The 23,913-nt window shown below is 40.9% G+C and overlaps 1 protein-coding gene across 6 annotated transcripts in view; it reads right to left on the bottom strand.

Annotated features, from left to right (window-relative positions):
• ANK3 (ankyrin 3) overlaps positions 1–23,913 on the bottom strand; it is a 381,272-nt gene that overhangs the window by 41,879 nt on the left and 315,480 nt on the right. For 5 of the 6 annotated variants that reach the window (XM_074592968.1, XM_074592970.1, XM_074592971.1 and 2 more), the window contains 8 exons: positions 23,466–23,572; positions 15,614–15,838; positions 12,422–12,576; positions 5,366–5,577; positions 3,068–3,275; positions 2,402–2,498; positions 954–1,182; positions 222–347 (listed from right to left, as the gene is read on the bottom strand). In XM_074592968.1, the coding sequence (XP_074449069.1) occupies positions 222–347; positions 954–1,182; positions 2,402–2,498; positions 3,068–3,275; positions 5,366–5,577; positions 12,422–12,576; positions 15,614–15,838; positions 23,466–23,572 (1,359 nt within the window). Of the gene's footprint in view, positions 1–221; positions 348–953; positions 1,183–2,401; positions 2,499–3,067; positions 3,276–5,365; positions 5,578–12,421; positions 12,577–14,773; positions 14,873–15,613; positions 15,839–19,427; positions 19,461–23,465; positions 23,573–23,913 lie in introns of all 6 variants that reach the window. The other variant, XM_074592967.1, reaches the window with a different exon arrangement.

Genomic DNA, 23,913 nt, shown 5'->3' with positions numbered 1-23,913 from the left:
AAGCCTGTGAATCCGTATGACAGGTATTGTGGTCCCAGCTCTGCCAGCAGCTCTTTTGTGGCTTCATGCAAGCACTCTCTCCATGTTATTCACATATTAAACAATGACACTTACAACCTGGAGGCGAGTTAGTCCTATTGGGCTGAAAAAGTGTTACCACCCAGGGAAAAAAACCCAATCAGAAACATCAGCAGAAATATTTGGCTTCTTTTGCTTTTTACCTTGATAGAGAATGGCAGTCTATTTTCTTTGAAAGCATAAAAATTAAAAACAAGCTGCTGTCCTCCTTTAGTCAAAGGGGCCAGATTTCCATAGCAATCAACGTAAATAGGTTTTCCTTCCAGAACCTATCAAAGCAAAAAATAAAAGTCAATAAAACTTCTTTTCATAGTACACGCATGCACACAAGTATATCATGATTTCCCCCATCATAGTTCCTGAATTTAGCACAAGTCCCCACTCAGATAAAATTCAACAGCAAATTAGAACATCACTGTCCATTATTGCATCATGGCAAGGTATTACGAGTGCAGGCAGTTTCGGGAAACTGTGAGCTACGTGAGTGGCTTTCCTTAGTAAGACTGTGTAGATTTCCTTCGAGAAACTCTGGGTTGGTGACTATGTATTCACCACAAACCATCTCTACTCATGACTGTATCTGTGGGGTCAATGAGAAGGACTTCCAGGTCAGCCGTCTGCAAATCCCAACTGGGGCTACGCAACAGCAGTGTGTGCAAAACCCACTGCAGACTGGCCTGGGGCATCCATTTGGAGACAAGTCCTCATGCTCCCCTTGCCTTGTCCTTTTTCGGTCACCTTTCAAGAAATTTTTTGACACAGCCTTGCTGTGAACTTCTATTTAACTAGGTTTATAGCAGCTTTTGCAGGATCTGTTGCCACTTGGAAAACACATTATCTATTTACAAGGAGGAAGCCAACTGTAAGAAATATACCTCAATATCTTTGCTTCTTGCAACTTCTTCAAAGTTCTCTTGTTGCTCCAAAGTTTTGTCCACTTTGTCATCAGTCATGCAGAAGCAACGCAAATTGGATTCCACAGGGTCATTCATTTTGGCAAATATCACAAACTTTGCCATATAAGGAACGCATATTAATTCTCTATAAAGCTGTGTTGCCAGCCCAACAGTCTCTAGTACTTGATGGCAGTCTGCGAGCCAAAATCTGGGTGTGAAAAAGCAAACCATTAAATCAACTCTTCATTATGCTCAAACGTTGTTTAAGCCTTTAAAGAGAAACCATGCCCTGTGATCCTTGGCCATTTTGCATGCGTATTGTCCTTGCAGACTTCCCAAAGCTGTAATTTTCCTTCTACTTTCAGTGGAGCTTTAACCATCCGAAAAAGGGCAGTGAAATGCCGATGTACTTATTTGACCCTTCTCACACTGGTATCTCATAAAACTGTCTATTTTAAGCCTCATTTGAAGCCAAAGCGGGGAAACTCTATTTCTTGTGACCACACACCACATATATTGTAATGAGCTGGTCCTTCACTGTTCACCTGATTTGCTAAAACAACCTCCTTGATAACACACATATACAGCAAAATCACATCTCCCATATAGGCTGAAACCTAATACACCCAAAGTGAAGTTTCCCAGAGACACAGATGTTACACTGTTATTTTATCATTTTTTGATTGCGAGGTTGATGATAATTTTGATACAAGTTATAAATATTTTAATATGTAGGTTTTATGAGTCTTTTCCACATTATTTCAGCCCCTGATCTATTTGGTTCTTTCAGCAATTCTCTTTCTTTATAAGGCTTTTTATAAGTGCAAATGTGATGCAATGAATGATAAATGCTTTACCTGGCATACCATGAATTTTCTCCACTCGGATGTATGATTTGTAACAGATCCTGTTGAATGTCTCTAATCAGCATCTAAGTCCACTAAGTCCATGAAAATTCATTTCAAACCATGATTTTTTGGCAAATGATATTTTTGTGAAAGTAATTTTATGTGATTTTCAACCAAAAAGCCCGCAGCCAGAAACTTAATGTCTCTAACTTTTTTAAAAAAATCTGTTTTTATGAATCTCACCAGTTTCTTTTTTTTTATTAAGTGAGCATTTTAAATTTTCTATTTCTGTTGCTGTTTGCAGAAAAACAAACCCCTGTGTGGTACTACAGCCTTTAGAGAAACAGCATGTGTGATTGCCAGGAGACACCACTGCAGCAGAAAAGGCCGGGACAAAGCTTCATGTGCAACCCCGGATGTGTGGGATGCTGATACATAATGACAAAGAAGCATCTGGTCCATTACTGCTTCATCAGTCTTGCAAAAGACTTCCAGAAAGCCAAAAAACAACCCCACAACTATGCGCTTTGTTAAGCAAAACTACTCCCTGGGTGCATTTGGCAAGCTCTGTTACCATACCTGGCTGAAACGTTGGTTGTGAACGAGACACAGTCATTTGAGAACGTCAGCGGAGTGGTGCCTGTGATATCCTCCCACTGCGCAGGTGAAGTACCTCCTACGTAAAGATAAACCATAGAGATTTTCTTTCAAACACCAAGCCTATACAGACTAAGAATATCTCTATCTTAAGTTATTCTGCTTACACATAAAAGGAGAACCTAGACAATAATGTTGTCCATCAGCTGAGCTAGGTGTTGTATATTAATTACATCATACACTATGCACCAGAAAACGACGCTGATGTAAGCAAAATACATAACTACAGGTCAATAGCAAACTCTGCCTTGATATCAGCTAGGACACAATTATTTCTGCAAACTACTGACAATTACGTTTAATAGCCAAGGCTGAAATTCTTTGTACTGGCTAAATATAAAATAGCATTTAATAACTGTTGGCAGAATTCTTTTACAACGACATGAGACCAGATTCAAGGCCCAGGGAATCAGTGGGAGCCTTTCAAATGACCTCAGCTGGCTTTGCTCAGGAGAACTGATCTGAACTCTACTGGACCAAGCACACCAATGTTCCCTTACTGGAAAGCATGAGTTGTACAGTTACGAGAGCGAGCACAGAGGCATTGCTGTCACAGAAACCTTTGCAGAGAGGATGATTTTCTCTAACCTGTAATGCTACATAAAAGTCGAAGGCTGGGCGTCGTGTCTCCTTTGTACCCATTGGTTACACCTTCTCCTGACGGAGGCGGCACAGGAATTGTCATGGTTATTGGCTTATGAAATTTTCTTCTTCTTGGCTCCACAGTGACAATGGGACTGAAAGTTGCTTTGTTTCCAAGGATTTTTTTGACAATCTCCTCTGGAACTGGTTGAGCCTGTCAACACAGGGAAAGTATTTAAACTAGAGCCACAATTTGGTTGTAGACATGTCGAACTGTTTTCCAAGAGATAACTCAACTTTCCTTTATTTTCTGTAGAATTTTATTTCCTTTTTTTTTTTTTTTCCCAGGCAGCCTTCTCCTACAGCTCTCCAGGGTGATTATTAGTACAATCCATGCTTAGTATTTTTCTCAAGAACCCACTTGTGATTTCCTAACAGCTAACTTGGAGAGCAAAACTATAAATCTCAGAAGGTTGCCTGCTGTATTTGCTAAGAGACTTTTAGAGCATGTTTGGTTTTATTTTTAATTTACAGTGATGGGTGATATTAAATACAAATTTAAAATGCAAAAAGAGGCCTATTTTGCTCACAGAGCCTTGAGAAGTGAGGACAAGACACTCTTGTCTTGGAGATGCTGAACAATTCTCACATCTCTGCCAAACACACATCCGTGCTCCTGAGGAACACCGCATACTCCAACTGACCTCTGTCCTCAGTGCTTCCCATGCTATTCCACTATTGATTATTAGGAAAGAAATACTGGTTTGGGTCAAATTCATACAGAACGCATTAAGCTATATCAGAACTATAAGCAAATTTCAGACTTTCTTCCTCCATTTTGTACCTTCAAAGGTTTCCTAACTACCTGGGAAGAAAGGAAAAATAGCCAATATAGCAAGAAATGCTATAGAATTTTTGTAGTTTTTGTCAGGTAAGACCTGAACTCAAAAGTGACAGACATCTTATGGGAAACCTGGAGTTTTGCGTGCATTTGCCTTTTTTCTTTTTTAAACTTCCAGGTCTGCTTCAATCAGGCTGAGCAGTGACTTGCTGCACTGTTTGAACTGCACAATGGTAGCCACGTTGCAATCTCAGCAGTGACAAGACTGCATATGGAGATGTGCTTCCTTCACACTACAGAGCTCTGGAAAGGCAGCTCTATAACCGTAATAGCAGAGCTTCCATTTTCTCAAGATTAATCACCTTTAGATGTGAAATATTATTAACAGATGAGAAATGTTCCAGTGTGAATTCCAAGCACTGGAATCCAAACCAGCATCCCTGTTTCATAAACCCATCAGATATGTCAGGTTATTAAGTAATTTTAAGTGATAATTAACATAACTCAAAGAAAAAAGATACCTCCTACGGAATGTTTCTCCACTTTTTGTGCAGTTTGTTTAAGGAGAGTTTAAGCTATTTGCTCTTCCCAGATTCTATCCATTGCTGGAAATGCCAACGGTGAGTGTCCTAAGCTACAAACCACAGATGTATATATGGGAGGCCTTTGACCCAGAAGCAGCTGGCAAACAGCTGCATAAACTCCTTACCAAACACATTCCTATGGCAAAGGGCGGCCCAGTGACACCAATCACAAGCCGCTACTTGTCCACGGGAGGCTGGGACTGCACAGTGACTGTGCAGCTCATAGCTGCCGGCAGCCACAGCCCTAGGGAAGATGGCAGACAATACCACTGAGGCTGTGGTGGCTCCAGGCCTTTGCTTTTCTCTCAGTTCTTCAGAGGCAGGAAAGATGGGGTGGGACTCTTTATGAGGGAGTGTAGCAACAGGATGAGGGGTAACAGTTTTTAACTGAAAGAGGGGAGATTTAGATTACATATTAGAAAGAAATTCTTTACTGTGAGGGTGGTGAGACACTGGAACAGGTTGCCCAGAGAAGTTGTGGATGCCCCATCCCGGGAGGTGTTCAAGGCCAGGCTGGATGAGGCTTTGAGCAACCTGGTCTAGTGGGAGGTGTCCCTGCCCACGGCAGGGGGGTTGGAACTAGATGATCTTCAAGGTCCCTTCCAACCCAAACCATTCTATGATTCTATGCTAAGCAGTATTCAAGGTGACGATAAAAGGGGAGCTGGGCTTTTGCCATGGGGAGGAGACCTGTGCATCGCTCATACCAGAGGGACAGTGAAAGGCAGAAAGGGTGCCCAGGCAGGTCTCAGATGTGAATACCACCCACCTTGTGACCCACTACTGAGGAGCAGCAGGCTCCTTAGCTGCAAGCCTCACACATTAAGACCAACGATGCCCTTGTAGATGCTGCAGATATGAACACGAGGGCAGCTTTACCTGGAGCCCCACACGGATTCTTTTGGTTAGAGCACCCTCGGGGAAGGACGCCTGGACGCGCGGCACTGTTGTGCTGCTCAGCACCCCGCCCTCCGGGCCGATTTGGTTACTCTCCTGCTTGATTCGTGAAACCACTGCAAAGTACTGAGGGAAATCCTTTGTGACGATCCTGCAGATACGCTTCTTCTCTAGCTCCTCAATGCTGTCCAGCTCTGGTGGGAGAAGACAGTTAAAACATTCTGGCATTACCTGCCCAGGTTCATACCAGACACATCTGTGAGTGAGTGTGCGGGTTTTGAATGTGCCTTAAAATGCTTGAGAAGTTTTATTTATTTATTTATTTACTATAGGAGAAAAAAAATAATATTCATTACTATTAATTATCAAGCTTTGTTTTGTTCTGTGAACTTTTGCATAAACCGTGACAATGAGGTCCAACAGCACCAGACAGACAGATCTCCAGGACACCTAAGCACTAGGGTATGACAGTCTCTGCAGCAGTAGCTGCCGCAGGATGGCAGGTTTGTCACACGGCATGGCAGTCCTAGGAGGTCTGGAGGAGACAGTCAAACTTCTTTCCTCTCTCATCTACATTTGGAAGCACACAAGTGCACTGATCTTTCTGTACACATCTTCAAAAGACATTTATTTCCAGCCTCTTCCCTCACATAGCTCCAACACGCAGAAAACCACAAGAAATCACAGTTCATGAACTATCTAACGTCACACCAAGTGTGCAAAATCCAGAGTTTGCTCAGCTGAGACACTTGAGAAAGTTATCTCACAGACTGGCATCCATACAATCCTGAGCAGACACTGAGCTCTCTAGTAAATTGTGGATGTGAGAGAGCTCTGTCTGCCAGCACTACCAATGAAACCGTAGCAAGGATCCCTTCCCACATCAGGCTTTCAGCCATTTGGGTATCTGCCCCAAAATAAATGCATTGTACTCTTCAGTTCCTAGAGACACTTAATGCATCCTCCTCACAGATAACTGGAACAGAAACAGGTCATCAACAGTTAGTGGTCTTGGCCACATTCCCAGCTTGTAGGGTCACCAGGGCTCAGAAAGGTGCATAGAGTATCTACCCATATTAACTAAGTAGATGACAGACATATATGCACTGAGAAAAACTCTGTGATATGTCAGAAATATAAGTAATTACGCAACTATATGTGTGTGGGTGTATATATAAGCACTAGTGAAATCCCTGTGATATAAACACTACTCACAAATGGAGATAATTACACAACTATCACAAATTTTTCCTGGAATTTCTTGCACTCAGCCTTTTTAGCTATTGTAACTGTGTTTCATTCCAGCACTCCACAAGTTTCCACTCTTATTTGCCTCCTTAAAAAGGCCACTGCATTCCTAAAGGAGAAAGTTTGTTCCTTGAAAAATGACATTTCCATCAGATGCAGCAAGAGAAAGCAGAAGAACTAGAAATGGTACCAAGACAAAAGACACTTGTATAATTCTTTGTTTTATGTGACTGAGACATTTTCCTCCTCTGAACATGTAAGCTCAATTACAGCTCCAAAAGAATTAGAATATAAATTTGGTAAAATGTCAGTTTTCCATTTTAAAACTTTCAGCAGGTAATTTGGATTAATTGCACAGTGTTGCTGTGGATCATATGTAGCTACCAGAAGAGGATAATTCCTTATCATAATGTCAGCTTCCATTTACTTTGACTCTGAGATTGATATCTGAAGCCCTCTAATGAATTAGGTATTCTGTCTTTGGAAGCAATGATCTGTGCAAGAGACAAACTGGATTCTTAAACTCCCAGGGAGGTATAATCTTGACTGGTAAATCCTATGCATTCTCCTGTTTGTTGCTAGAGACTAAACCACTGTAAAATGCTCACAGGGATGAAGGATAATTAAAATCCTCCTGAAGTAGAAAATTAGTGGTTTATATAAGAACATTTCAAAATCCTTTGAGCCTGGCAGGTGCTCTCCTTTAGACGAGGAAGATGACGTGAAGATTAGAGTGGCAGACAGCAGTCAGGCATGGAGAGGAGTTGGACTACATATAGGGAGATTATGTTTGGATAATACATATGTAAGCTTCTATATGAAGTTGCCCTCTAACAGAACAAAAAAACAAAAACAAAACAAAACAGATGATGAGCAATCAAACCACCTCTCTAGCTGCCATGAGAAATGCAGCGTTAGCATGACAGAATTAATGAAACAGGGAAAACTAGTCCTGGGAGAGGTCACGTTTCCTGAACACACCTCATGCCTTTTACAGAAAGAGCTATCATCATTACTATTTTCCTCAGTTGCTGACACTTCATTCCTATGTAATGTGTTTCAATTAAAAACCTCAAAGGATTTTTTTGGTTGGTTGGTTGGGTTTTGTGTGGGTTTTTTTTTAACCACAGAGAAGTATGCTATACACCTCACCTTACAGATAGGGATGGCAAAGCAGAAAGGTTAGTGGCAGAATTAGGAAGAGTGTCCCAATATCATTGTCTCCCAGATTTGTGCTAACAGTACAAAGAACACCTATTGCCATTAAGTTTTAGTAGGTCAAGAGAAAGATATTGTGAATACTCAGTGCATATACGTCTTCCCTGCAGCCCAAGTGTATGATACACTTATCCTAAACTGGCTGGTGGGAGTGATGGAGGAGAGACGAGATGGAGAGAAGGAAAGGAGAGAGGAAAGGAAGATCACTCCTCCCCACCCTCTGGTCCATGCTGCCACATGAGCATTACGTTAAAGTTCCTGGACAGCAGAAGAGCAACCCAGCCACGTCCTCCAAGGTCAGAGAGGGACCTCACATAGGGTGGCTCAGGTCAAGAAAAGCAATCACACCAGTTTTCTCAGGTGAGAGGCAGTTGTGGGTCAAATTCACCCCATGTCTAACACCTTTCTTTTTTACTTTCAGGTAAAGTAACGCAGAGCAGGAGTCTTCTGACCGGAAATGGAATAAGAGAAGTCACAGCACACCTGTCTGTTTCATGAGCTTCAAGGTGTCTTTGTGTGATCTGGTATCTGATTGCCCTTACCAGGGCCTTAAAAGGAGTTTTGCAGGCACTGAAAAAGCAAACCTCACCTGTACTTAGCAGACTGAACAGCTCTTTGAGTTTTGCAACCCTGCTGCAGTACAGGCTAGAGCAGAGCAGAGCTGACCTTGTCACTGTGCAGGGACTGAAAGTGGGATAAGCACAGGAATCCAGTTTCACCCTGTACACAGATGCGCCCGTTAAAAAATCGTTGCACTAAAAGTGGGGAACCCAGGAGGCAGCGCTCACAGAAGTACAGGAGATGGATGGAGGTGGAAAGAGCACATGGGAAGGGACGAGGAGAAGCTGAAGGCAGTGAAACTTGTCTTAAAAATGCTGGTAATCAGACCCACCCTCCCAGCTTCACTATTTCGCGTATGTAACTAGATGCTCCCAGTGCCACAAGGAAGTCTCATCCTCAAATAAGGCAATGTCCTTTACATGCTCTTTGTCTGTTTTTGCACAGTCTCGTATCTTGCCATTCACAACATGAAATTTAACAGCAATATGTTTAAAAACTTTTCTCGGAAATGTGGCAAAATCACTGCAGAGTGATTTACGGTGGTATTTTAAACTTCAAGCATAAACAGGGTCACACTCTAGTTTGATCTGTAGATTCAAAGAAGTAGTTATGTAAAAACTCCTGCTTCCCATCTGAAACCACACTGTGCAGCTGTAAGCATATTGTGGCCACAAATATTTGCATTTCTTGGCTCACTCACCAGTTTGCAAATGCCTTTCAAAAGATGAGCTACCCCAGAGTGTGCATTTATGCCCACAATTTGTCTACAGGTACTTGTAAAGGCTGAAGGAATGTAAAAAGCAAACACAAGTTATACCTAAAAGGAGGTTGTCTGAAAATGTAACCTATTTACCAATTACAAGACAGAGAGCTTCTTCCTAAATAAATAAATAATTAAAAAAAAAATATTACTTGATTCAAGTTTAAATAAATGTAATATTGCCAAGAGCTGTAAAATACTACTCTTGTGTTTGGAACCAAACTCCTCCTCTGCCTAAAAATGCCAAGTTCCCTGTATTCCCTCAGCCCTATATTTGCCTAATTACAGCACCATCTTTAGAATAAAAGCTATTTAAGCAGAAACCTGATGGCACCAAAGGAAAAACTGACTCTCTACTTCATGGTTCATTGTTCTTTCATGATAATAAAAGCAAAGTTCTCCTATTATTTAATCCTGCGTTTAGTGCCCTGAAGGGTTGCCTCCTGCTCTGGATTACTCTGAGTCTGAGATGAGGTTTTCCAGCAGATGGTGCTGCTTCCAGTAAAGAACAGGCAGGTTTTCAGCCATCCCCAGAGAGGGCGAAGAGCAAAGATGTCTTCGCTCTCATCCCCCGCTAGCTAAGCGGGAGAGCGAAACAGGAAAAACAAAACAGAGAAGCAGACTGCATCTTTAAAAATTCAGCATATGAAGGAGCTGGGAATACAAATCTGATTGCCCTCCTTTCACGACACAAATAGGAAAGTAGTGAATCACAGCAGGTCTAACACAAAATGGACCAGCTGCTTTTCAATAGAAAAACAGGCACTCCTGCAGCATGTCATGGCATTCAGACATGACTGCGCAGATGAATTTTCTTGCAACGCCACACTAAACTTCTGGAAATGACTGACAATGTGGCTGCTTTCTATTTCAATTAAAGATTGCTTCTGCCTCCAGAGTTCATACCTGGAATAAAACTTCCTCCAAAGTTATGGCTTCTGAGATGCAAGATAGTGCTTCAGAGCCAGGTCTAATTGGGGTATTTTGTAACAAACCAGTAAAAGTTCAGATTTAAAAAAAAAAAGCTTTTAATTCTGCATTTTTTTTATTTTTATGTCTTTGCTTAGAAGACCTTTTACACAGCAAAGGTATCATTTAACTGGAGAAGAATTTTGTCAAGGCCCTTGTACTATTTTAATGCAGTTTTGTTTTATTTTCCTAACTAGAAAAGGATTAACCTAAAAGGAACTGAATAAATAATCAACACAATGCTCTGGGTGGGTCTACAGTATTTTTCCTCCTTTCCCCCTCATAAATGATTGCCTGGATTGGTAAATGGCATTTCTGCGGCTTGGCTTTTATGGTGCCAAATACTTTCACTCTAAGGGAATAGTCAAGTGTCCATCATACTTTCTGTGATTCACTGGCTGTACATACACCCGCTAACCTCAAACAGCACTTCCCCCAGAAGGGAAGAGCCACCTGAAACCCTCAGCAGATCAGAAAGTTGTACTCCAACTCCAGTTGCTTGGCTCCAAATTGTGAGGCTTATTATGTTAGGCTCTAAGTACTGAGGGCTTCGTGCCCACTTCTCTCAAGGTGTTTTTATTTATTGAGCTCTCTTCTCTGTAAAATGTGAATTTATCCATACGGCACCTCTGGAGAGCTCTTTCATAAGTGATGCAAGTTGGAGCACTTTAGAAGTGTGTTTTTATGCCCAGATTTCCTATTCCAAATTTGAACTAAGTTCAGTTTGGAAAGCACATGAAGAAAATAAGCGAGCTGCTGATCCGTTCTGAATCTCACCTCACCACTGACAAGGCACCGATACTTCAACCAAATGCCAAATCATTACTTCCTATCTCATGCTAGCGTGCAGAGAAGGAAAGAGTGAGACTTTTCTTTCAGAAAGGCTGTAACTACTGCCTTCGATCCTGAAGCAATTCTCCCCCAAGCAATACCATCCTGGGCCATGCTCAACCTTTTGCTTGTTCCACTGCTTTTAGGTAGCCCTCTGTCATGTATTTTTTCAAACCCACTGACCCAACGTTTGTAGTGCTTCTGCCCTATTGCGTGATTGGTTCTATTATATTTATTTCAAAATAAATAGCTACAATAGATCATCAACATGCAACAAGCAGATCTTTGCCGTTGCTCTGCATTTTTACAAGCTCATGTGCAGTTCAAGCACTTTGAAGTGAAAATACTACACAAGCCCATTCTGCTGTTCCCATTCCCAGATAACCAGGAAATCAGTAAAAATGCCAAATCTCAGATGTCCAGGGAGCCCCTCACAATAGCACTACTCTCCTTCCATGTTCTCAAAGCACGCCTTTTGCTGAGGCTGCCCTCTTCAAAGAAGGAGAGGCCAAGATCAAAGGCAGACCCTGCTCACAGATACCCCTCATAGCTGCCATCCCCCATGGCAAAAAGCCATTTTGCTTCAAATGCGTTTGCTGATAATGAAAGAACTCTCCTGCAGCTGGTACCCCACCACACTGACTTTCTGTAGGAGGCTATCCAGAGAAAATCCCATGGATAAATCCTTATGGAAAACCAAAGTCCAAACCACAAGCAATTTCATTCACACTCAGGTGCAAAGATCTCGAGCAATGGTTTATCAGCATAAGTAATGAAAAAATACTTGCTAGGAAAAGAAAGCAGTGGTGCCAAGGGCTCACCGCGGCCCCAGATTGGCATTGCCTGTGATGTGTCCGCAGGGACCATCTGTCACAGCATCTTCTGACGAACTGTGTACAGCTGAGTCCTCTCATCTTAAGCAACTCTCACATGAACAGCAACGTCCAAGCAAAACAAGGGAGCCAGACTTCCCAGACGGGCATCAGGAAGGCAGGTTGTGTATTTGTGGGAGGCAATCTCTAACAATACCATTTCAAAGAAGAATGGCCTACAGGCTAAAGTCTGCATTTGTGGGAAAGTCTAATAGAACTGATATTTCCATTTCACCCTTGGTTTGGAATGACCTTCACATGGCCCTGCCTGAGCAACAGAAACAGGCTTACCTCCAGCTGGGATGTTATTCTCCACTTCATGCTGTAAAGCAACTGTGCATCTTTCCTTAAACTTGGCAAGACTTCAGACCAAAACTTACCACTGATTTCGGGATGTCTCCAGGCCACTGCTGAACAATTTCTCTTTACACTCTTTCCATTAGTTTAATATATAACATACACTGTATTCCCTAAAGTGAGATATTCCCTGCGCTAATTTACTTGAAGTTGCTTTAGTCTGCTCATCTTAGCAAGCCTGCACAAAGGTAAGGCTTGCTGAAGCTTTGAGAAAATGTTTACCTTCATCCATGCCATTGAGTATTTCGGTTAAGTCTTCATGTTTGCTGTCATACTGGTGCTCCTTCCACGTTTCACCATTTTCACTTCGCAGTACGATTAGTTCTCTTTCTTTTCCTCGCATTGATCCAAAGTGCGGGATTTCCACTATGACAGGGCTAGAGAAAAAGGAACCATATTATTTTTAACCCTACATCTGCTCACTGCCCTTAATTTCCTACGGGCGTTAAGTCCTTAAGAGAGCTACAGTCATTTTAAACAGTTAGCACTGTTACTGTAAAAATGTTTTTGAAATTGCCAAAGCTGCACAATCCTTTATCATTTAAAGTATAATTAATAGATAACTTTAAAGGATTCATATGTAGCTCATTTTTAATGTAAATCTTCTGAAACAGTTGCCTACATGAAAAAATAGTGATGACTTCTGCTAAGGAGAGTTCTCCCTGCTCGTTTATCCCAGGATGTAGGTGATCCAACCTGCCTGCAGCACACACAGCAGTGCTGACTTTTAATGGGCATTAGCACAGTCAAAGTTCGGATTTGGCTCAAGGGATTTAAAGGGGCAAAGTCAGTTCAGAAACAGTCCAGCTATCCAAATGCATGCAACAGCTATTGACTGCAGCAGGAACTGCGCAGGCACGTAGGTTTTAAACTTCAAACTAAGTCCCAAACTTTTCAAAGCTCTCCCTGGCTCTCTGTTGATGCAGCTCCTGTGAAACGCAAGAGGTTGTTTCTCATGAGCTTCACTTTCTGGTGCTCATGCCCAAAATCAGAGCTGCGACATCGGCACTGTAAACATCACTGGGGAATGTTTAGATCCTTTCACAATGGATTTCTCTGAGTGAAGCAACATCACAATCACATTTATATTAGTTGCTGTCAAACATTTGGGGGGGAAGGAAAGGGAATGAGAAGGCGGTTAATAATACACCTATGTCACCAGACAATGTATCTTCAACAGAGGACTGCAAGTTCATTACTGAACAGGTATTGTGAACAACCGACAGAAACCACCACTCAATTCATGTGCCATTCCTTAACAAAACAGACACTTTGGCCAAACACTTCACAGGCAGGATATGCATTTTAAAGTATGCTAAGACAAACCGACTGAAATCACACAGTAAGGGAACAATTATGGATTATGCAGCTTTAAGACATTTAAATAGACAGTATCATTATTTTCCTACAGAGGTTGTAAAGGATTTCACTGTTTTGCAATCACTCAGTTAAAAGTAGCATCACATGATGGGAGAAGTAGGCAGTGCTTCCATGTACACCTGCAAGGTGTTGGGTTTGTTAACCAATCAATTACCTGAGCACAGAAATCACAACAGCCGTCATGAGGAAAAACATAAACTAGGATTTTTTCCCATGAAAATAGAAAAAGATAGTTTAATCAATACGTCTTTTAGATGCTTTTAAGAACACCCAGGCTGTTACTCTAATCTCAAGTCCTTCAACAAGAAATAGGAATGTAGCTGCTCTCTCCCATTGTGCACAGCAAGTAAATACCAAAAATTCAAATACAGTGCTTAAGATATTTACTCTCTAGTTCAAAAAGAGTACAAACTAAAAACTAACACTGTAGTACAATCTTTGCAGGCTAATAGTTCAGATACTGTCTCTGTAAATATTTAGAAACCACACAATTTTGTGCATGACATTTAACAAGAATACTCAGCGAGAAGGTATTGAACAGGTTTGGAACACCAAACACTCACCAATATTTTGAAAACCTAACGCGATAAATTTTGCAATATGGTTTGAAAACAACAAAAATATACAGAAACATTCTTACATTTTTAGACTATACACTGCAGTTCCTTTGGGTAGCATACTTGACTATATAAATTTATTTTAACAAGATGACTCTTACAGGTTGAAAAGATTAGTATTTCTCCAACCTTGTTGAATGAAGTCATTTAGTCAATGCCATTTTTTCTAAAAAATCTTTCATAAATAATAGACTTTATGTGATCACGTTTTACAAACACTTTTCCCGAAACAGACTCACTCAAGGCCTGTAAATACCTTCTCTACCACAGGGTTGAACTTAAAGGACTGTCACTGTGTATTAAAATGTATTTGATGCAGTTGAAACACTTCAAATTTAAAAAATTACAAAAGCACAGAAGTTATGAAAGCAGAATGCTGGCAGTGAATTTTACATGCCTGTAAGCACAAGGTAGTAGCAGAGCTATATTAAATCAAGCCACTATGATTTTCTTTCAGTGACATAAATCAACTGAAAGCTATAGAAAACTTAAAAAATAAAATAAAATGGGAATAACAAAAAATTGGAAACAAAAGAAAAACTGTAGACATTCTGTATCTTTTCCGTACGTATCCTACCCAATAAATTTTGTTCCTTGTGGACCAAGCTGCAGGATTCGGCTAACCATGCTCTCGCCCTCATTTAGAGGGGGAGGAGTGTTAGGAAGATGCAGTTTACTGAATAACATCCATGCAGCAGGAAGAGAAACGAGAAGGGGAAATTAGGAACAAGCTGTCATTCCCGACAGAACCGGCAGTTTACACCAGGGTGCCACTTATGGTAATGAACAAAATTTATAATTAGGAAAAAAAAAGCCATATCATAGTGGATTGTTTCCCCTATTTTAAGCTTTAAAAAAATCAGGTCCTAGCATTTATACTACTTGATGCTCTACAATAAGCGCTCCGCCATCGCTCTCAGTGGCTTTGCTCCACAGGATGGAGACAGGCAGCTCCCAGCAACTCCGGCAGAAGCCGTGCATATGCTGCAGCATAGGGAACAGAGCTCAATATTTATGTCCTTATGGGTGACTTAAGGACACTTTTTTGTGATAGTAATGTTTCTCTAACACTCTACGAGCAAAAGGGTGAAAACCTGTTTGAGATTACAGGTGTGCAGCTCCTCCTGACTTCAAAGGCAGGTTGCATGAGTAGATGGGGGCAAGACTTGGCCTTTTCATGGCTTTCCTTACCTTTAGCTCCACCCTGCAGTCATCATAGAGGCAAAGCTCCTCTTAAAATACAAGGGTACTTTCTGGAAGGAATGGCAGGTTGGCATTTTTTAATATTTCAAGTTAAGTAGCCTATCTTACATGCTCAAATGAGGTAGAGTCAACGTTTAACTACTTAGAACCACAGGATAAAGGAAATGAAAGATGCAACATGAGTGTAAACAATGAAATTCATAGAACAACTCACCCTAAAAATTGTGCCCCTGCTGGCCCCATTTCTACAAGTCTACTTGCTAATCCTTCTCCTTCAACCATCGGTGGTGGGCTGGCCAGTTTATGCCTCTTTACCAAGCGGCAGGTGATGCGGGTTGGTGCTGTACACTTGCGTGGTGGGATAATTATTCTCATTCCATGGTGGCGACTACCCCTCATCGAACCCCCACGTGCGTCAACCATAAAACTAACCAGGAAACTGTAGGAAAAAGGAAACACGTCAATGAAAATGGTCACAGAACAAGCAGAAGATCAGCAAAAAGTCAAGTGCCACAGTTTTTAAAATATTATTAGAAAAGTCCTCCCGATCCCAGCTAAACTAAAAAGAACACGAAGATTCTTTTAAAACTTATACTTACATATTAACTATTAGTTATCAAAAGCAGGAATTGCTAAAGGTCTAGCGACATCATGGTGAAATGAACAGGTGCTACTGAGTAATTTGGATTAAAACAGTACACAAGTAGTGTATTAGTAGTGGTTTAGTGGACTTTAAGAACATCCCTCTGTCACTGTTAGCTCTACTGTCCATAAATAAGAGTAATTAGCCTCACATACAGAAATCAGCCAGACAGTGTAGAAAAAGGAGAATCAAAACCGCTTATTATTTTTGGGATCTCAGTCTTCAAAACCTCCTCACAGTCTCATTTGGACATGCTCCTGATGGCTGGCAGCGCAAGTGCTGGCACCGTGAGTGACAGTGAGTCCAGGCTAGTAAGGACTTCTACTGATGGGGTTTGAGTGAGAATATCAAGTACATAACTTTCTTTAGGCTACTGGCATTCTGGAGTAAATCACGCCATTACTCCTGTGTGAAGATGACATTCATTAGCAAAAAGCGACATTAAAAAAAAAAATCGTATTTGCCAGTGTCATTCTAATGCAGAATTTTACATTCAATAACAGAAGGCTAAACAATTATATTTCTAAGTGGTGAGTGGTAGATTTTAAAACAAAATTTTTATTATTAGCAAGGGAATAATGAATATTAACAAAAAATAATAATTAATAGCTGTGGCTTATTTCATTCATGAAATGCTGAGAAGCTGCATACATGAAGTGTTACTGTCTGTAGCAGAACAGTGACAGGGAAATGGAGTCTTCTCCCAGGACCAAAACCAGACTTCAGCCTGTTTCAAAACTCTGCAGCAAGAAACCTTCCAATTTATGGGGATCAAAACACACAGCTTCCTGCAGGGCTAAAAAATTATGGGGTTCTCCTCTAGTGCTCCAAAGTATCTTCCCTTTTCCTCTGTAGCATAAGCTGCTAAGAGAGAATAACTTCAGGTAGAAGATGCAATAACAGGCCAGTATGAAGAGGGGCATGAGTTGCCAACTCAGTCTTGATGCCAGCACATCTTTTGTTTGCTCCTTCTGGGTGATACACAGAGGCTGACACATCTGCCACATCTGCTGTAGGGTTTCACTGTTTTCAAGGTTGTTGCTAAAACTTCCAGCTCTTAAGAACTAAGCCTTCACATGATTAACAGGCGAATCCATTCAATTTCCTGGTTCCCTGCTGTGAACTGAACTACGGGAAAGAGCCAGTAACCCAGGGACGTCACGAAGATTCTTTAAAAAAAGCCCCTGAGTGCTCTGAAGTATGAATGGGAATTTGTGTAAGACCATTACATTTGCTCTTGAGACCATCAGGATATCAAAAGTGACAGCTGATGTGCATTGGTCAGGCCTGCCAATAAGTTGCATTCTGAAGTCCAGCTGATGTGGGCAGGAAAACTCTGCACAAAAGCAGGAGTGTAATCAAAACTTGATATTTAGTGGACTGCAGGAGACAGACAGGATGGGACAAAAGCTGTAAATATATGAAGCAGGACAGAAAGGTTGTCCAACTGAATTCTAGATAAAGAAATTGCTACATTGCCTTTCTTCAAACCAAATTAAAATCCATCAGTAAAGATGGGGAGGTGAAACAGCTCTCTGAGATGACCCTAACCCAAATTTATCATTTCTTGTGCCCCAGAGACTTTACAATAGTGATGGCATGGAATAGTCACAGTAGTTTTCATCCAAATAAATTGTATCCACATTTCTCTCCTAGATAAACAGACAGTACATGACTGAACAAATCCAAATGTTGCCACTAGGGTACCCCAACTCCTCGTAAGAGGAATTGTTTCAGTGGGAGGGGATCTTTGCTGAATGCCTAACCAAATGCTTTCTACAAATATTAGATCTGTCTCGAAAACAATATGCTCAATCTTTAAATTATAGAATATATAAGTTATGTTAATATTTATAGATCACAAGATCTTAGATGTCTGTAAAATCCGTTGACTGGAACACTTTCTTGTTTGCTAACAGAAGGCTGTAACAAGCAGAGAACCAGCTCTAGGGAGCCTGGACCTTTGGGGTTGCCTCTCCCCTCCGCTCACTAAGCACTATTAGCTTGTCAAGCATGTTTGTGTCACTTTTTCTACCCGCAACTGCTCTATAGTGTGGGTGGTGAAGGCTGATGGGAAGAGGCAGATGGCACTGAGCATGTGGAAGGGTAGGCCAACGGTTGGTCTTCAGAGCTGGCAAGGAGCCCGCTCGTGACTAGCTGTGAAGAGAGTTCAAGACAATCCATTAAAATTTACTATGAAGCAAAGCAAAATATTAAGCAGGGACCCACAGCCCTTGGTCACCGAAGGGAGAATACTGAAAGGAATACGTTACAACTGGTGCTTTGGTGGCCTTCTTAAAATGTGCATGGTTTTTGTCTGCAGAGAAGATGAGGCCACTTCAGACTACATGGAAGTGTGGAGGGGTGGCTGGCTGGAGCACCCCTTTGGGGTTGGCACTGCAGCAGCTCCGGGGAGGCACACCTGGTTGGTGCATCACAGAGCAACGCAACAGAGAGAAGGGCCTCCCAGGGAGCTTGGCAAGGCTGGGCTTGGCCTGATGGCTCAGTGCAAAGCAGTGTTTTGGAGAGCTGCCTATCACGTACGTGATTACCAGCATATTAAACAAACTCAGAATTAATAAAAAAAAGGAGTTTTTCATCCAATGCAAAAATGCCAAAGTGTGCACTCAGATAAGATGTTTTTTCTGTATCCAAACTGTTTAAATGATGCAAGTATGTCAGAGAGGATTTTCAAAAATCTCTAGGCACCTCAATCAACTGAGTTAAAATAATACAAAAATCAATGGAAGTCAAAACTAAGTACCCATGAAAATGAGGCCCCAAGTCCTCAGGTAGGTTTAGGTGGTAGATTTCAAGGTCACGCAGAGGTAGCTGAGTTGGGTTTGATGACAGGCACCAATACCAGTCCAGCCTTGGCAACCTGGGGCTTAGCACTGCTCAACCAAGGGCACATTAACCCTTGACGTGAGTCTATGCCCCACCACAGGAACTAGCCTATTACAGCCAGCTTGGGTGCCTACACCACACTGCAGCCTTCAGCAAAGACAAAACTTTTAGCAGATTTTTGAGTGTTGCTCTCATATAACGGTAGTTATTATCAACAGCATATTAATTATTTCCTTGTTTAGTTTTCAAATTAGTAATTTACCATTTAAATCAGTAACAATAATTCCAAACAGTATTTCATGCACTTTCTATAAAAAAAATTAGTAGCTGATGCCCACCTAAATTAATGCTGCACTAATAATGAAAACTACAATATGATCTCTAAAACACAACGCTAAACGCTAATGAGCATTTCTACTTGAATACATGGAAGGGATGAGGATGTGGGCGAATGCACTACAAACATCTACACACACTCTGTGGGAAAAGAGTTAAAGAAAAATAAAAGGAGGATTCACAGAAAGCACAGAGTTATCACCTTGAATCATACTGGGGAAGTGGAGAGGAATAGCTGCAAAATAATTTAGAAAGCAAATGGGAAAAATTAATGTAAGATAATTAGAGGCAAGCAACAGAAAATATCAATAATAAGCGCAAAGGAAAAGTAACAATCAGAAAAATAACAAAAGCAATACATTGGAAGGCCAACTTTAGAAATTATTTCGCTTTTGCTTTGCATATTATGACCTATGTCATATAAAATATGCTACATATGGAAAAAAAAAAGCTTTCATTTAATTAGTCAGCACAAGTCCATAATTTCTATAAGAAATGCAGAAGCACATGGAGAAAAGTATTTGCAATTTACTTGGGTCAACAGAGAATTTATTGTAACACAACTTCTTTGTTTAATTCCCAAAGCATACTCCACTGTGCCATGGAAAACCAGTTCTTGCACTTTCCTATAGCATATTCCAAAGTATAACGTATAGATATGTAAGGCAGGATACTCGAAAGGAGTATCAGTCCTCGCTATTCATTACACTGCTTTCAAAAATGAGTTCTTCTGTGTGTACAGGAGGTTGGAGTAAACCATAATTAATCTGATGTATTCCACATGCAAGACATTCCACATTGGATCCAGTATGTCTGAGTTTCTTAATACAGTAGGCAGTGTAACGCATTAATTTCTTTCTTTCAGCTAAGAAACTGAAAGAGTTAAAAAAGACAACATGAAGAGAGCACACCCACATTTTAGTTCGGGAAAGTCGCATGAGTAAGCTCACATCTGAAAGCCGAAGGTCATTTTAGTGAAGGGTCTCTACCCTTCCAGAGGCCTCAAGATTCATGACACACTTCAGTGTGCTGCTTACAATGGACCCTGTTCAAAATATATGCTGGCAAAACAACTTATCTGAACTCAGAAAGAAAAACATAAAACATTATCTTGGCTTAAAAAAAGGAAAAACCAGAAGAGTCAAAATTACTGCCAACAATTCCTTCTTTCTTCCTTTTTCACTGATACATTGATGGATCTCCACATCCTGCTCCCAAAATTCCCCTTCTACCTCAGTTAAGGAATGGAAACAAACTTTGATGCTCTCTTCTGACAGTGGGTAAATGGGAAAAGAGCAACCCCAGGGAGCCGACTGCAGAGGAGCTCCCCTACACAGCACGTGGCGGAGCCCGGGGGAGGATGAGGAATGCAAAGAGCGGTGGGGTCAGGCCCTGGCCGCGGGGTGACCTGAACCACTAGGGCTGCCCAGTTGGCATACCTCTGCCTATGGCCCAGAAAGAGCTGGGGACTAAGCCAGGGCATGAAGCACTGCGATCAAGCAGAAAATGAGTTACTTTTCAGGAAAAGACTGGTAGAAGAAAGTGAAAAGTCATGATGCTCTGCAGATCAGATGTACTGAGGTACTGGAAGACATGAAGTGAACATCTGTTGATTGCCCCTAGATGAAGATAACAGGGAAAACCAAACAGTATCATATTATGACACAGAGCCACGACTGAAAAGAAAATAAACAATGAGCGACCTTTTTTTCCTAACAAAGGAACTGAGTCATCACAGCATCATTTCTGATGGACTTTATCTGTCAAATGAGAAATGTGACAGGTCAGAAAAGTTATACCTGTTTGGAGAATATTTTGATGCTCAGATCCTCTCCCTCCCCTGCAGCCCCACAGTTTGCTCCACTGCTGCAGATCTGTGGCCCTTCCCCTCTGGGCAGCAGCTAAGGCTACCTCTGCGTTAGAGAGGACTGATGTACAAAGGGAGGAGATCTGAAGTAGTTGACGCCAAAGGTCCCATGGCCACAGAATATATGTTTTGGAGGGTTGGAACCATTAGTGGCCATGCTAAAGAACTAAGGGCAGACAAGTAGTATCCCAGAGGACTGGCAGGATGCAAGCATCAGACCTATTTTGTACCAGGATGAAAAGGGGACAGAAAATCTTAGACCAATCAAGTCTAACCCCAACTACCAGAAATATTCAGGAATAAACTATCCAATGATCAATCTGTAAGGGCCCAAAGGATAATCAAGACCAGTGCCACCAGTCCTCAAAATAAAAATGAGCCAAAATATGAGTGTCAAGAATAACTCATGTCAAATGAATTTAACTTCCTTCTTTGAAAGAGTAACTTACCCAGTGGATGTGTGGAAGTACTATCTTGGTATTTCAGTAAGAAATTGAGGTACAGCATAGATAAGGTAAGTGCATAATCATCTGAGAAGTTACCTCAAAAGAGATACCATCAGTGCTTTACTGTTAAACTGAATGGAAACTTCAGGTGGAGATTTCACTGTGCTGTCCTAGGCCAGGTACTAAGATAATGTCTTCATTCATGATTTGAACACTGGACAGAAAGAAGGTCTGAAAAGTCTTTGGAAAATAGGATCCGAATTAAAAGCTATCTTGCCAAAATGGAAAGAGGGTCTGGAACCAATAAACAGCAATACAGTAAAGGCAAATGTAAACAGAGGGAAGAAGCCAAACACATAAGCACAAACACAGAAAATATAGCCAGACTGCACAATTTCAGAAAAGAACCAAGAAATTCTGGCAGATCACAAACATTAGTCAAAAGAAACTGCAGTTACCAAAATGATAATTCTCACTGTGGGATTGCTTAAGATTAGGTGTGCCATATGCGAGACTAAAGAGGTAGCGATCCTGGCTTAGAAATAAACTGTCATCAAAGAGGGGGGAGCCAGGGGAGAGCAGCAAGGATGCGCTGAAATGTGGAAAGCACCACCTAGGAGGATCTTGGACATTTTAGTCTTTTAAAGAGAGGATTACGTGTCTTCCAACATATAAAACGTTGTGAAGAGACCAGTAAGATATTGCTCTCCATGACTACTATGGATATGAAAAGAAATAGGCTTAATCTGCAGCAAACAAATTTTAAATTGAGTATCAGGGAAAGAAATATTGTAACAAAGGACAGTGAACTACTGAAGCTGGAGGACTATAGAACCTGTTAGTTTTAGTGACTATGAAGAACATATTTCAGGAATGGCTTGGCAACATTTTGCCCTGCTGTAATGCAAATGGATGGACCACCAGCTCTCCGAGGTCCTTTGCTGACATACCTTTCCACCATAACCAACAGGCTTCAGCTTTTCATTCTGCAACTCTCAACGCTTCTACTCTAGCATTGACCATATGCAGTGTTTTATCAGCTCAGGACCCAAAAATCCACCACTGTATAAATCTGTTCAGCAGAAGCAAGTGCTTACATGTTTGTGGGACTGTAGCTTTAGATTTGTGGGACTTGCTGCTGTTTTGGAACTGAAATCTTTTGGTATGTCCTGCGCTCATTTTCATTACGAGAATGTAATTAGTCATAAAATGGGGAAGCAAATTAAAAAGGATATGAAATTTTACGTCCTGACCTTGAAAATTAAACAACAAATATTTATACTAGACAATCTCATATGCAATGATTCCTTTCAGTTACGCATTCATTTGCAAATTTTTACAGCATGCATTCAAACATTAATACTATTGCCTTTAAATCAAGCCTGTGTGGTCCTGTCAAGAAGCACCAGAACTGCAGTGATAACTCATAACTAAATTAATAGTACCACTAAACTCAAACTACAGATAGTGGTGAATAGACAGGAGTTTGGAGGTATAAATAAAATAAGAGGTTAAATTAAAGCCCCTAATTTTTTCTGCTGTGAAAGAACACAAAGCATAACATTATATCTCTGATTTCATATTCCAAATAATTTAATACAATTCAAACAAAACCACCTTATGACACTTTAAAAGCAAAGCATAAGCAACACAAAAAGCAGAACAGGACTATTAAAGAGAAGCCAGTGGGATTACAATGTTTTTGCATTCAGAAAATTAAGTGCAGAAGCAAGTTTTTGGTTTGATATGCAAGAATTTAGACTGACTCCTGTTATTAAGCACCCTCATTGAAGTCAGTGTGAATTTTGCCACTGGCTTCAACTGCAGCAGGAATAGGCATGTTATCAGCCATTACAGCAGGCTGTATTCTTCAGCTAACGATACACTTCCACATCCAAAGATAAAGGAAATCTGTTAAGTGACCTACCCGGAATGGATGGGACTTGAAACAAGGTTAACATTGTCCAAGGTGTCTGCAGCCCAGCTGTAGTGTCTGAGAGAATCAGAATCAAACTCCCTTTGAAACGTCAGGTGCTTAAAAACATAATAAAAAAAAAAACATAAATTGAAATTTAAAATTAACATGAAAAACACGTGTCTTATATACAAGCTTGTTAAAATAATTCTATTAAATTTAGATTTGGCCCCTTTCCACATAACAGTGCTGATATCGCAGGTGTTAAATTACTGGAAATCCTGTAACAGAAACATGGAATCCATGCACAAATTAATCCTACGTATCTTCAAACATTCTTTTTGCCCGCTTTTTGCACTTCCTTCAGTTACAACTATGTGTCGTCTCCAATCTTTACTTACACGTGCAAGGTTAAAAAGATTGAAAAAAAATGTTACCATCTGTATTGCAATCATACACC

The sequence above is a fragment of the Larus michahellis genome, chromosome 6 (genome assembly GCF_964199755.1).
Source record: "Larus michahellis chromosome 6, bLarMic1.1, whole genome shotgun sequence".
Classification (NCBI taxonomy): Eukaryota; Metazoa; Chordata; class Aves; order Charadriiformes; family Laridae; genus Larus; species Larus michahellis.
Note: the sequence above shows the minus strand (reverse complement) of the source record. Positions and strands in the feature narration are given on the sequence as shown.